The following is a 14,551-nucleotide window of genomic DNA, read 5'->3' on the forward strand; positions in this document are numbered from 1 at the left end:
ATACCACAGGACTTTTCATTTTCATGGGCTTTGCTTATACTTAACTTTCACAGTAAGATTCTTTGAAAGATGTAATTGACATACATAAAATGTACGTCTGTTTGAGGTGAGAGTGGAGATACCACAGGACTTTTCATTTTCATGGGCTTTGCTTATACTTAACTTTCACAGTAAGATTCTTTGAAAGATGTAATTGACATACATAAAATGTACGTGCTTCCTCATGGTACAGCAGGTGCCTGAGGAATGATGGTTTTTCTTCTTCCCTTTCTTTACCTTGAGCTATTCTCATTCAGTCATCCAACCACTTAGTCTCATTAATATTCCCCTATCCCAGGAGAAGGCGATCATAGTGAATTTTCCAGCAGATATCGATAATGAACCTTTATGTGTTTCAAAGACTGTAAATATTCTTCTAATTAGTAAATATCCCTCTAGTCCAGGTTTTACCAATAAGATAATCAAGGTGTGAAGTTGGTGGGGTGTTTTGTTTTATTGGAGGTCATGTGCTGAGAACTAAAGTCTCGCAAACACTCCTCTGGGCATGTGTCTCAGCAGAGGCCGAGGAGGTTTTCAGGATCAACCATATATATACCATTAGTATATAGTATTTTGGAGAATGACCTGTGTTGTTTCAATGTAATGCTGTATGTAATATTAAATGAACCAGTTGAATGTCGATTCATCTTTCCCTAATTTCTCCAGCCCTGAGATGCCCCATTCTCTGAATGGCCTTACCACCCACTAGCAGTTTCACACAGCTTACTGCTGGATTATAGACAATTTCACAGTCTGTAATGGTTTCTTTTGTGGCATTCTGTCACCAGGAGAGAGGGAGTCTGCCTTCCATAGCTCTTGCCTGCCCCATAATATCTTAAATGGGGGAGAACAGAGAGAATATCTCTCATAAATTCTCAATATATTCTCTCACTTCATCCATTTCATCTTTGGGCTCCAGTTTCTTGTTCTGTATTTTTTTTAAGTGTGGCTTTCTTCCATGTTCATCAAATGTGGAACACTAAACTTGGATTAATCATTTTGCTTTGTTCAGAAATTAATAAAAGCACTATAAAACATCAGGAGATTGATATATTTCTGCCTGAGTCATATGATCTCATAGATCTGGGTATCATTTTACAAAGAACCCAACTTCAGTGATGGATTTTTTGGAGGGGGGGGCTGGTGTTCCTTTTTCCTGTTTCAAATACAAGTCATCTAAGATTGTTTCACGTTGGGGGCACCTGGCTGACTCATTCTGTAGAGCATGTGACTCATGATCTGGAGGTAATGAGTTCAAGCCCCATGTTGGATATAAAGATTACTTTAAAGAAAATTTTAAAAAGTTAGCACATGGTATTCAAGTAATATTGTTCAACATGCTTCCTAAAGGTTTTCTTTTCTTTTCCTTTTTTAAAGGATTGATTGATTGATTGATTTTTGGGGGGGTGGGGAGGGGAGCAGAAGCAGAGGGAGAAGGAGAGGGAAAGAATCCCAAGCCGACTTCACACTGAGCACGGAGCCTGACATGGGGCTTGATCTCAGGACTCTGAGATCATGACCTGAGCTGAAACCAAGGGTTGGATGCTTAACTGACTGAGCTACGCAGGTGCCCCTGAAGGTTTTCTCCTTCTACCTTAATTGTTTTTTATTCTTATCTAATACATCATTTTCACTAATGTGAAGTTTCCAAATTAAAATGTTCTTTCTTTTTTTTTTTTAATCACTAGTGTTATTATTACAACAGTTCTATACCTGTCTGATGCACTTCGTAAGAACTTCTTAAATGAAAACTTTGATTATAAAGTAAGTATCCATTTGGATGACTCTCCTGTCTGAGCTGAGGTCTTTCACCTTCTACTTGAGGAAATCACCTAACATATTTTCTTTCTCTTAATAATAGGAAAACATATTTATTCCACCTACCCCAAATTAATCTTGGACTATATTAGCTTTAATGATGAATATTAGAAGTTTTCATTATATTTGTGAACAAGATAGGGCTATAATCATGCTTACCAACCTAGTGGAAATCATAGTGCTTAAGTGGACGTAGTTTCTTGTTGTTACTATAAATTTTCATTCTTGTTTCTTGTATGGTCCTCATGTGTGACAAGGGGAACTTAGAATATGTTTTTAGGACTTTTTAACGTAGAGTTTATATGAAGAAAATGTTTACGAAGTAAATGCTTCAGTTCCTTTACTTCTCCATCATCACATTTTTTTTTTTTTTAGAATGAATTAATGAAAAGAAACAAAATAAAAGATTGGTAAAATTCTTTAAGGCAGAACTTTTGGTACATCTATAATATAATTTGGTATGCCTAAGAATTCTTAATATACTGTTTTCTAAATGGAAGATGATAAATGGTAAACAAAGATGGGCAATGCCTGTTTTGGCTTCCTTTCTTAATGATGTTTTCAGGTTTTGGCATCTGTATTTCCTATTCTTTTTAAATAACATTTTTCATATTCAACATTGAATAAACTGTCCCTATTGGATAACTAGAAAATACAAAAAAAACACAAATCAGTGAAAACCAATGGAATTTAAAGTTTGTATACTATGTCTTTATATCATACCGTGCAATAATAAATATATGAAAATTTCATGATTACAACTCTGCTGTTTAATATTTAGTTGTTTCTGCTGTTTTATTCTTAGAAATTACTCTATGTGCCTTCTTACAATATAAAATTTGGCATATATCCTTAATTATTTTTTGGATATATATTTGTAAGTGGAACAATGAGTTAAGGGTTATGCCAATTATATTTGATTTCCTATATATCTACCAACCTAAAATTACTGACTAAAATTCATATTTTAGTTTAGTTTAGTTTGTGAAGTATCTGTTCTTGACTTTTTCATTATTTTGCTCATTCTTATATTTTTTGTTTATAAGAGCTCTTTATACATAAAAGATATTAATTCTTTATGATGTTTCTCCTTATTATTTCCAATTTTACTTGGTGTCCATGAAGAAATAGTTTCCTTCCATTATGTCATATGTTTTTGGTTAAGTTTATTTCTGGGAATTTTATTCTGATCTCTTTCTGGTGCTGTTTTTGGTACAAGAAACCTTAAACTCAAAAGATTTGTCTGGGCAGGGAATTTTTACATACTGTCTGAATTTAAAGCAATTAGCATACCCAGAGAAGTGTATGCCTTTTTTTTTTTTTTAATTCTCCATTAAAAGGAGTTCCAAAAATGAATTCTCGCAGGAATAAAATAGCCCAACTTATACCTCAGACATATTATAAGAGAAACAAAGGATTTAACATACACCAGGGACCTTAAGAAACCTGGGGTATGGCCCGGAAGCAGTATAGAAATAGATAGTATTTATTTGCTTTCCCTCTTTGTTACAGCAAATTTCAGGCATGTGTAAAAGCAGAGAGAATAGTGTGATGAACCCCCATGTACCCATATCCAGATTAAACTATTATCCACACGGGGCCGATCTTACTTCAACTCTACCTCCATCCACTCACCACGTTTGAAGCAAATCCAAGATATGTCACTTAATCTGTCAATATTTTTGTAAACTATAGCATTTAAATGTTTTGTTCTTGTTTTAGATTTGGGATTCTTACTTTTACCTTGCCGTCATTTTTATCAACCAGTTGTGTCTTCAGTTAGAGATGTTCACACCTTCCAAAAAGAAGAAGGTGTTAGAAAAGTAAGTATCAATGTATAATTGGGTGGGGAATACGAGGCAAATCAAATGTTATGCCTTTAAGAGGGCATTTGGTTTAAATGATTCATAAATTAGGTATCTGTAACTGGAAATGACAGTGGAGAGGCAATGAGCAAGAGGACAAGCAATCTTTTCTGGAAATTTTGAACTTATTTATACTTTTTTTTGGGTGAGGGAGCTCCATCTTTCAGAAATTAGTGTGTTATAGTAGCAAATTAATTAGAGGACAAATCTATTTCATTAAAGGATTTATATAAGGATTTGCATTAGAAGCATCAAGACATCTACATTAACTATCTTTAATTACAAATATAGTGTCTTTTAATTCAGAAGAGACAAAAATACTTCTCTGTCCCAAAGAGACACAAATACTTCTTTGTTTTGAAGACTTTGTATCAGATTTGCTTTCTGTTTTATTTCAGGTATGGTGACATGCGCGTCACAATGGGTTGTGAAATTTTCAGCATGTGGCAAAACCTTGGTAAGTAATGGAAAGAGAAGCCACCTCCATTGTGCAGTTTGTCACTGTACTTTTAAGTGTATAAATGAAGAAGGACAACGTACAAGTGACAGTGTTTAGATCAGTAAAGTCATCCTTAGAATGTAATTGATATTTTGGCATTGAATATGGTTATAACTAACTTTTTAAAATTGGTATCTGTCTGAAAACTCATCTTACCTTTGTGTGTTTCATTATTAATAAATGATAAATTTTATTATCTAGCATTGCTCCAATAATACACACGTGTTCAGTAATGAGCTAACCTTTCAGAATTTGGGATTGTAACAACTCAAAATTTCTAGTACTCTGAGCTGAGTCTATGAATCATAACATATTTAGAATTAAATTTATGAAACACCGACTCGTGCACCAGAACTCTTAAAAACACCATGGATCTATATCATAAAGAGTATATACAAAGGATTTTAAAGCCTCTGCAGTTGCTAAGAAACTATTAGATTCAATCTGGTTAATCCGATACAGCAGATAGAGTGTACTGCTCTGGCAAATTGATGACCCAGACCTGGTTGCTTGGAGAAGAATAATATTTGGAAAACAGATTGTTTTACCATCGCATTGGCATAGGGTTTCTTTCTAGAGATTCCAACTTTTTAAATTTTGTATGCTAACTATGCAAGTTTATAGCATTCATTTACTATTACTGCATGATTCATTAAAGTGATGGGCCTATTTGAATTGAATATGTAATTATCTAAAAGTATCTCTCCTCTTGGACTCACCCAAGTACAACTTGGAAATGGCAGGATTTGTTTTCTGTAAATGAAAACAGAACCATTAGCGTTTTACTTCCATTTATTTACAGAGTGATTTTAGACCAATATATGCATAGCAATATTCATAGCAATTTGAGGAAGACTTGTTATATAAAACTGAGCCCAGTGTTCGGTACTTGCTGGTAATTTCAGAAAATAAAAGTGAGTTGGCATTTTGAAAGCAACCTCCAGCTGTCTAAGGCCAGCCAGAAGTCCACGATGTATCTTTAGAGTCAGCCCAAAAAGAGCAGGAGTTTGTCTTATTTGAAGAGTACTCATTTCAGTCTTTAGGTTTTGTTCATTCTCTGTGTTGTTTTTCAAAGCCCTGTAGTGTCTATATTGCGTTTGGCATTAATTTAACAAGATGTTATTATGCCAGTACTCTTTAGAACATTGGTTCTCATATAAGCCAGCAGCAGCAGCACCTGGGAGCTTGTGAGGAAGGGAAATCATCTGGCTCCGCCCCAGAGCTGTTGATTCTACTGAAACAGAATCACGGAGAGAGTGGGACACAGCTGAGTTTTCACAGGTTCTCCAGGTGGTTCTTGGCTAAAGATTGAAAAGCACTGCTTTAGATACTCTCCCTTTTCTCTGTTCTCCCAGCCCTAGAGGCTAGCTCTAGCTCAGTTATGGCAGTCTGTTAGAAGGCTCCTTAGGGGCACCTGGGTGGCTCAGTGGGTTAAAACCTCTGCCTTGGCTCAGGTCATGATCCTAATGTCCTGGGATCGAGCCCCGTATTCGGCTTTCTGCTCGGTGGAGAGACCACTTCCCCCACTCCCTCTCTGCCTGCTCTCTGCCTACTTGTGGTAAATAAATTAATAAAATATTAAAAAAAAACATATATGTATATGTGTGTGTGTATATATATATATATACATATATATATAAAGAAAGGCTCCTTAGACTCAACTATGGATTCCAGCAGGACCTAGTTCAATACAGGGTGGGTATGAATTTTCACTTCATTCTTTGGTTTTCGGGGTATTACCCTAGAGTTGTGTCCTGACTTTTCTGAGACTTCCAAAACACAAGGTGAATTTTAAAGGTCACTGCTATTGTGCAACAACTAGAATGGGGAAATGTTCAGAAATGTTGAAGCCTCTCTTCCAACATCCAAATATTCTTACAAAATGATAAGAAAAATTAAGTATTCAAAGTACTGTTTTAACACCCCTTTTAGACCTTAAGTCAGCTTGTTACTTAGAAATATGAAAATCTATTTGCTATAATTTGGTTTACCTATAAATATGTCCTGTTGAGTATTTGGAATGCTAAAGAAGAATTTATTCAGATAATTACAGATATCCTTTTCTTAATGGAACAGGACAATACATTTAATTGAATAGTTCATGAGGCACTGGCTCTGTGCACATTATTTGGAGAGATACAAGAAAAAATGGACCATACCTGCACAGAGCTTAGTGTTTAAATCTCAAATTTTAAACTTTTTGTCTGATTTCTGTGGACAAGAAAATCTTGATAAAAATAAATTGTCAGTTTTAGTAAATCAAGGAAGCTTTATGACTTCAGAAGTCAAGAGCCTCCATGGTTTTTAGTTTGATACAAAAAACATTAACTTTTAGAAAATAAATTGCAATGAGGAAATAATACTCAGAGCACTGAATACATTTTTTGCCACTTGAAAATACCCAGTTAGTCTAATGCACAAACACAAACAGAAATTTTACAGAATAGTATTTTTAAATCGGATTTTGGTCATCAGTACTTACCTAGAAGTGTGGAAACTTGCATTCTTCAAGTAGAAACAGGGTTGGTTTTTACCTTCTGTTGAGAACAAGGAATAAAGGGTACATGTAATTGAGTCTGCTTTTAAGCACAGAGCTGTACGATTTTCAAATCTTATCATTATATCCCCTTGAATTACCGTTGAGCAATGGATCATGGAGTAATTACAGGACTACCATACTCTATTCACAGTGACTGCACCGTTTTACATTCTCATTCACAGTTCATAAGGGTTCCAGTCTCCACGTCCTTACCAACACTTGTTCTTTTCTCTCTCTCTCTCTCTTTTTTTGAGAGAGAGAGTATGTGCACAGGTATGTGAGTGGGGTGGGGCTGGGGCAGGGTGGAGCAGAAGGAGAGGGAGAAGGAGAATCTTAAGCGGGCTCCACACCCGGCACGGAGCCTGATGTAGGGCTCAGTCCCACAATCCTGAGATCATGACTGGGGCTGAAATCAAGAGTCAGGTGCTTAACTGACTGAGCCACCCAGGCGTCCCACGTCTGTCTGTCTGTCTTTCTTTCTTCTTCTTCTTCTTCTTTCTTTTTTTTTTTTTTTTTTTGGCAGTAGCCATCCTAACAGGTGTCAAGTGACATTTCCTTGTGGTTTTGATAAAATAATTTACTTTTGAAGAGTAAAGACCAAGTAGTGAAAAGTAAATACCTTTTCTTAAATGTGTTGTTCCTCAGTATTTTCATTTCCAAGCAGAAGGACTAAAAATGCCCTGTCAGGAGAAAGGGGAAGGCACACAAATTTCATACATTAGTACTATGCTAACAAAATAGTCTACAAAGAAAGAGGCTAGTCTTGACTACTGTGTCCCAGCTTTGGCATTCATTGTGCTTCAAGGTTAAGATTTTTCTTGCTATTTTTAGTGGAACTAACATTCTTACTAAATATAAAGTGGGCCCTTTTTTCCACATTTGCAAACACAGCGTCTTGTAACTGCCGTAAAAAAATCAATACTTCCCTAACAGGCTGTTCTGTGCCCATAAATATAAAACTCCAACAGCCCAAGTAGCAGATGCCCTAAATACTTCAAAACAAGACCATGTGGCTGACAATTAGGGATGGGGAAAGTATACTAAATCTTCGGTTTAAAAAGAAATCATTTACGTAAAGTTTATTTTGCTGTTGTCATACACAGCTCCCAATTTTGCTTTGCTGATCAGGGAGGAATTAAGTTTTACATGGCGAGATCCTGTTCAGGTTTACACAGGTTCTGTGTTGCCAAACTGTGTTTTCAGCAAATAAGGCTCTCTTCATGCTTTCCTGTACAGTGATTTAAAAGTGGGTGTGGCCTGTCTACTATCAGTAGAAAATTGGGCTGTAAAATGTAGTAAATGGACTTTGTCTGGATTATGATTGAAAGAAACCAACTGTAAATAACATGTTTTAGGACAATCAGGAAATTTTTTTTTTAAAGATTTTATTTATTTATTTGACAGACAGAGATCAAAGTAGGCAGAGAGCCAGACAGAGAGAGGGGGAAGCAGGTTCCCCACTGAAAAGAGAGCCCAATGCAGGGCTTGATCCCAGGACCCTGAGATCATGACCTGAGCCAAAGGCAGAGGCTTTAACCCACGGAGCCACCCAGGCGCCCTGGGAAATTTTAATATAGGCAAGCTTTAGATTGAGGAATTATTGTGTGCCATTGTTAGAGGTAATAAAGGCACTGTGATTATATATGTATAATATATATATATATACACACACATATATAATCACAATGCCTTTATTACATATATATGTTATATATATATATATATATATATATATATATATATATATATTCATTCCCACCTGTTAAAGATGCTTACTGATTTGTGTACAAGTAGAATGATATGAAGTCTCAGACTTGCATTAAAGTACCCTAGGGGAGAGAAAAACCTTTGGAGTGATAGGTAAAACAAGATTGGAAAAAATGTTGCTAATTGTTGAAGCTAGATGATGGGTATGTGGGGATCTGTTTTAGTGTTCTTTATAATTTTGCACCTGTAAGATTTTTCATAGTAAAAAAAAGTGTTTTATTGAGCTATAATGAACATACAGTGTTCTTTCAGCTTCAAGTAGACAACATAATGATTCAACAATTCTGTACGTTACTCAGGTTAAATGTAGTCCTTATCTGGCCCCAAATAATACACATTACAACCTTTTTAAAAGAAAAAAATCAGGTTGTAAAATGCTTATAAATAGGATCTTTTTTCTTTTTACAAAGGAATTAAAAAATACTCAGGGAAACAATGATAAATAAGCACCTGCTAGTGATCTTCTTCGGAGAGGCCAAAGGATGCCAGGCTCAAGAAAGATTAAAAATGTAGGTAATGATGTAGCAGCTCTGAGTCTCATTTCAACAGGCAAGGGAGGACTACTTGGGCTGGCAGGAAGTTCCATTTTATTTTGTCTTTCTTGCCACTTCTATTACCTCTTCCCCACACATACCCAAAAGCTATGCACAGATTTGGTGTCTTACATAATCTCGAAACTGTGGGGAGGGCCTCCTGGTTATTGGTCTCATGTCAAGGTGACCTTTGTCCTGTGTTCCTGGTGCCTTCAGTGCGTGGCTCGGCAGAGGGTACAGCGCCTGTGGTAGACTCCGCCTCAGAGACCTGCAGCCATCCCCTGGGGGCAGGCTCCCAGACCGGGTGTAAGGCCTGCTCATCTCAGGCTGGGCCAGAAGTCTCCTTCCCCCATTTCTCTCTTCCTCTTTCTTGTCAGGATCTCTTGAATAAGCACTGAGTGGGTTAGGGTTTTACAAATGACAGGAAGAGTGATTGAGTTCAAGTTGCTTCTGCTTTCTGCCCTGACAAAAATAACCGAGGAAAGCAATCGCAAAAGCTGGTTGCTAGCTCCCTGCTTGAAATGTGTGTGTCGGGAGGATGGGGGAGACACAGGGAGAAGAACTGCGGATTGATGCTTCTCTATATTCTGCCACAGTGCATTTGTCCATCTTGAAAGGATTCATTCTTTCAGAGGAAAGTGCATAAGGTTAGATTAATAAGGAAGTGTCTTCTCATGAATAAGAAGGAGGTGTGCTTGCTCAGATGAGGAAAACTCAGGAGTCCCTTGGGAGAGATAAAATTGTACCTGGGCACAGAGGAAGGTAGGAAAGCAAAGGAATTCTAAGCCAAGTTTATTCCTCACACATAATGGGTATGGATAAGTGATGAAGAGATGGTGAGAAACAGGTTACTTTTAATGAAATCTCAGAGAGAAAGGAAAAGACAATGTGGCCTCAGAGTTTGGAAAGAAGGAGACTTTCAGATAAGCCGGGGCCTGTGACTTGTGTCCTGCTATTGTCCCACAGCACTGAGGAAAAGGAATGGGAGCCACATCCTAAAGATGGCAGAACTGTCTCTAGGTACTTTCAGTCACAAAACAATGACTTCACAAACACCCTCTCTCTAATCTCATCCATCATTTTTTTCCAGTTTCCAAATTTTCCCTTTCCTATTCTTTCTTTTGAAAGCCCCTCTAGGGGTGCCTAGGTGGCTCAGTCAGTTAAGCATCTGACTCTTGATTTCGACTCAGGTCACAACCTCAGGGTCATGAGATCAAGTCCTGTGTCCGGATGCTCAGCACAGAGTCTGCTTACGATGCTGTCCCTCTCCCTCTGCTCCTCTGCCCTCCACCATTCACTCTCTCAAAAAATAAAAAATTAGGGGCGCCTGGGTGGCTCAGTCAGTTAAGTGTCTGCCTTTGGCTCAAGTCGTGATCTCAGGGTCTTGGGCTCTCGGCTCAGCAGGGAGTCTGCTTTTCCCTCTGCCCCTCCTTGTGCTCTGTCTCTCTTAATCTGTGTCTCAAATAAGTAAATTAAATCTTTTTTAAAAATTAGAAATAAAGTAAGTTAAAAATTAAAAGCTCTTCTAAAGTCAATATAAATGTGAAGTGTATATTTGCACCCTGCAGTTGTGTGTATCTGAGCACCCTAATGCCTTCTAGTACAGAAAACAAAAGAGAGAAATTGATCATTAATGTGAAAGTATGTAACTCCAAAATGTGCCAGTAACTCTGAATGACATGATTTTCTGGGTGTATTTGACCCTTACTACAAAAGATGAGAGGTAGAAAAGAATAATAAGGGGGAAACTATCTTCTTTCATGACCCCAGGGCTCTTGTGCCCAGCTTCCCGACCTGTTCTGTGGATTTTAAATGAACGCTTTAAGTGTCTTATGCTTTCAGCCTCAATGGTCAAGGTTAGCACTTGAGAAATAATGTGTTTTCCATTGTATGCGGTGTTCTTATCATCAAAGTAAGACTGTGAGATTGAACATAGACCATTAGTGTAATGGACTGAACTCAATGCTCATCGGCTAGATGAGCTCGCTGGTGTCCCTCCCGCTCTCTACCTTCCTTTTCAATGAAGTATCGGCATCATGCTTTGTGTACTTTGGTAATACACCATTTTGAGTTCACCATTGTTATAGTGCAATCTTTTTAGAAAATTGTTACATACTTTTTTTTTTTGGTTGACCATTTAGTATTTTATTTAGGCTGTGTGTTATGTTTCAAAACATAAAAAAATTTATATGGAGGGGGGTCGGGAGAGGGTGGGGGGGGTTATGGATGTTGGGGAGGGTGCTATGGTGAGTGCTGTGAAGTGTGTAAACCTGGTGATTCACAGACCTGTAGCCCTGAGGCTAATAATACATTATATGTTTATTTAAAAATTTAAAAATTAAAAAGAAAATTTATATGATGCAGGGACCACTTTTCTTCATATATAAAAATCTACTCTACTCTTACCACCCAGAGATAACCTTCATGGTTAACATTGGGGGGATATAATCTTCTTGATTATTATATGTATTTTTTTTTTAAATGAGAGAGGTACCTGTCCATACTGTATTGCACCTTGGCTTTTTCAATTAATTCTCTTGAAAAGATTTGCCTTTTATCCTTCTTTAACCTCAGCTTTAGTGACTGCATACAAATTTTAATGCGTGACGGTATTGTAGTGTACATAACCAATTCCTGATGATTTAACTTCTGGTGTAATTTTAATTTGTCATTTTTAATTTGCGATATAATTTTTCATGGTATCTTAGAACTTTTTCTTAAATTGTGAAAAAGTAAATCCTTAATTTTTTTAATAAAAAATGGAGAACTATTAATCAACCTATGAAAACCTAGGGTTTGTATATCTGCTTAGAGAAATACTTTATTGCCTGGAGAGACAACTATAATTGAAAATACTTTTGGCAATCATTTAAAATAAATTCAATAATATTAATTTTCTGAACTCCTGCTAAGATTAAATATACTAAAACTCAAATGTGTTATTCAATTTAGGAGAACACAAGCTTCATTTTATTCCTGCCTTGATTGGCCCTTTCCTAGAAGTGACCTTGATACCCCAGGCAGATCTCCGGAATGTCATGATTCCTATTTTTCACGATATGATGGACTGGGAGCAGAGGCGGAGTGGCAACTTTAAACAGGTAAGTGGATGAGCTTCTCAGAGCGGTTGGGGAGAATTTCAGTTCTTCTCGAGCATCTCTGAGCTACCAGATTCAACTCCAAGTTGGGAAGTGAGAGCACTGAGTGCTCAAGGGACTTCGATTCCAGCCTGGTCTGCCTTCTCCCCTTCGTGTGACCTTGGTCACTTCTCCAGTTCTGTATTCCCCTGAGCCTCCGGGGAAGCTCTCACATCCTCTTCTGCTTAAAAATTCTGTGATTTCCAGGGTTTCTGTTGAAGAGCTGGCAGAGACTTGATCTGTTCCCAGTTGGACACGACACAGAGGAATCAGAAGGCTAACCGTTCTTAAAATCATGGACCTGTCTGGGGTCTGCTCATTGCATTTGGTGAATGGCTAGGCTTTGAGCATTTGATGCATAGTATGTTTTACCGCTTTTTGCTTGAAGTGCTGATAATTAGTTTAACCAGGAAAGCAGTGGAAATTCTTGCATCTAGATTTCTAGATGAGCCTATTAGTTTCATTGACATAGGTTCTGAGAGCTCTGCTCCAGTTTTGGAAAGAATAGAAGTTCTTTATTACAAAACTATATTACATAAGAAATCAGCTGCTTTTTGTTGCGCCAGGTCACTCAAGTTGGAAATAGTCACCTTCTTTCTGTTCAGGTAGTCACCTCACTGAGCTGTACACAGTCACCTGTGTGAAGGATCTGCTCCCCTACCCCCCACCATGCTTTTCCACATGCAGCCTTTCTCAAATTTTAGAAATGATGATCAACTCTGGGAGTGAGTGAAGGCGACCACAGACCCCTCCTCCTGCCAGAAGCATGCCATATCACCTGTATCAATACCTCATTTCAAGAAAGCGAATAACTGAATGGAAGGCTATTTTAAAATTGTATCTGCCTGGGGGAGATCCATTCTCCTTCCTTTGGTCTTCATAGCCTTATTAGAATTTGATTCCAAGGAATAGCTTAGTCCTTTGACAAAGTCAAGTATCTCTCCCAGTCTGTAGTTGCTTCCCTCTCTCTGGCCATGCAGGGGTGTTTCACTTTCTGTCTCTCTGTCTCAGACAGATGAAGGGCTATTTCTGCTTTCCTGATATTCAAGGCCCAAGGGGTTTACATTCTTGAAGATATAAATGTTTTGATGGCAGGTTTTCAGGAAATATGTCCTTTCTCTCTCATGTAGCTTATTGCTGACTTAGAATATTTCCATGGATCTACCATCTGCACATGGATAAGGCAAGTTCTCAACTGGAGCAAAGATTTAGTGCAACCTCAGACTGTTTTGAGAAAGAAAATAGATAGAAAACACATCAAAGATTTAAATTAATGTCTGTGGGTATGTTACTTTGCTAATGTTCTTACACATGAGTGATTTTTTTTTTTTAAATAAGTAAGTAGGACTTGCCAGTTTTTATAGCTCTTAAAAAAATTTCAAGTGTTTAAGCTGGGCTGTAAACATGTGTGTTTGAGTCAATAAATAGAAGTCTTTGGTGGCAGCAGATGATACCCTCTGGGAGTTTGAAGTCACATTGCTCCATCTAAAGTAGCCGCCTAGAATTCCAAGGGGGTGTCTGCTATTAACCACAGCTTATGATAATGTTGCTTTCACAAAATTTACTGTGTTTTTTTTTTCCCTTGCAGATAGAAATACGTTTCGGTTTGCCTAGGGAACCCACTTGTGAAGGAGAGGAAAGGGAGTAATATTTGGGTATGTTTCAGGTGGAAGCCAAGCTCATTGACAAACTGGACAGCCTGATGTCTGAAGGCAAAGGTGATGAAACGTACCGCGAACTCTTCAACAGTATGTGAGTAATGCGTGTCTCCCCAGTCGGTTCCCTTCAGAGGATTTGGTGTCAGAGCTGAGCGCCCGAGAGCTGCAAAGGCAGCTTGGGTCTCGCAGGAGTGCTTTGTCTTTGTGGAGTGTGAAATAAAGGATAATTGCCTAACTCTGGTGAAGGATCTTAGTATGCTGATGATTAGACCCCTTTCCTCATTTTAATCTCTGGTTAGGTCAGATCACTTGTGTTACGTAACAAATCTCAATCTTTTCAATCCTAAGAATTAAAGCCAGGGCTGCAAAATAATGATTTTAAGTAGGGTTAAGAGTGGGAAGACGGCAGGGCGGGGGATGGGGGGTGGGGAGACAGTGACATAATTATCGGGTTCTTGTGCATTGCTCTCCAAAGCAAGATATCCTTGGCTGATTTCTTGACAGTTTGACTAAGCTAAGAGCTGGCCTCTGTTTCTCAGTACTTGATTTGATTCATTGATACTGATTGGTCACTCAGCATTATTAATTGCTTTCTAAATGTTTCTTGCTAGAGTATCACAGAACCAAGTCATTTTTAGTGAATTCTGTGATTTGGATTTGGATGGCAGCTAGAACGACTGCAGAGTGCTGTAGGGG

General features: G+C 37.8%; 1 protein-coding gene across 3 annotated transcripts in view; it reads left to right on the forward strand.

Moving 5' to 3' along the window:
* DOCK4 (dedicator of cytokinesis 4) overlaps positions 1 to 14,551 on the forward strand; it is a 431,767-nt gene that overhangs the window by 351,182 nt on the left and 66,034 nt on the right. For all 3 annotated transcript variants that reach the window (XM_059396554.1, XM_059396556.1, XM_059396555.1), the window contains exons 28-32: positions 1,728 to 1,803; positions 3,580 to 3,680; positions 4,121 to 4,179; positions 12,013 to 12,161; positions 13,864 to 13,949. In XM_059396554.1, coding sequence (XP_059252537.1) covers positions 1,728 to 1,803; positions 3,580 to 3,680; positions 4,121 to 4,179; positions 12,013 to 12,161; positions 13,864 to 13,949 — 471 coding nt within the window. The remainder of the gene's footprint in view (positions 1 to 1,727; positions 1,804 to 3,579; positions 3,681 to 4,120; positions 4,180 to 12,012; positions 12,162 to 13,863; positions 13,950 to 14,551) is intronic.

The sequence above is a fragment of the Mustela nigripes genome, chromosome 4 (genome assembly GCF_022355385.1).
Source record: "Mustela nigripes isolate SB6536 chromosome 4, MUSNIG.SB6536, whole genome shotgun sequence".
Classification (NCBI taxonomy): domain Eukaryota; kingdom Metazoa; phylum Chordata; class Mammalia; order Carnivora; family Mustelidae; genus Mustela; species Mustela nigripes.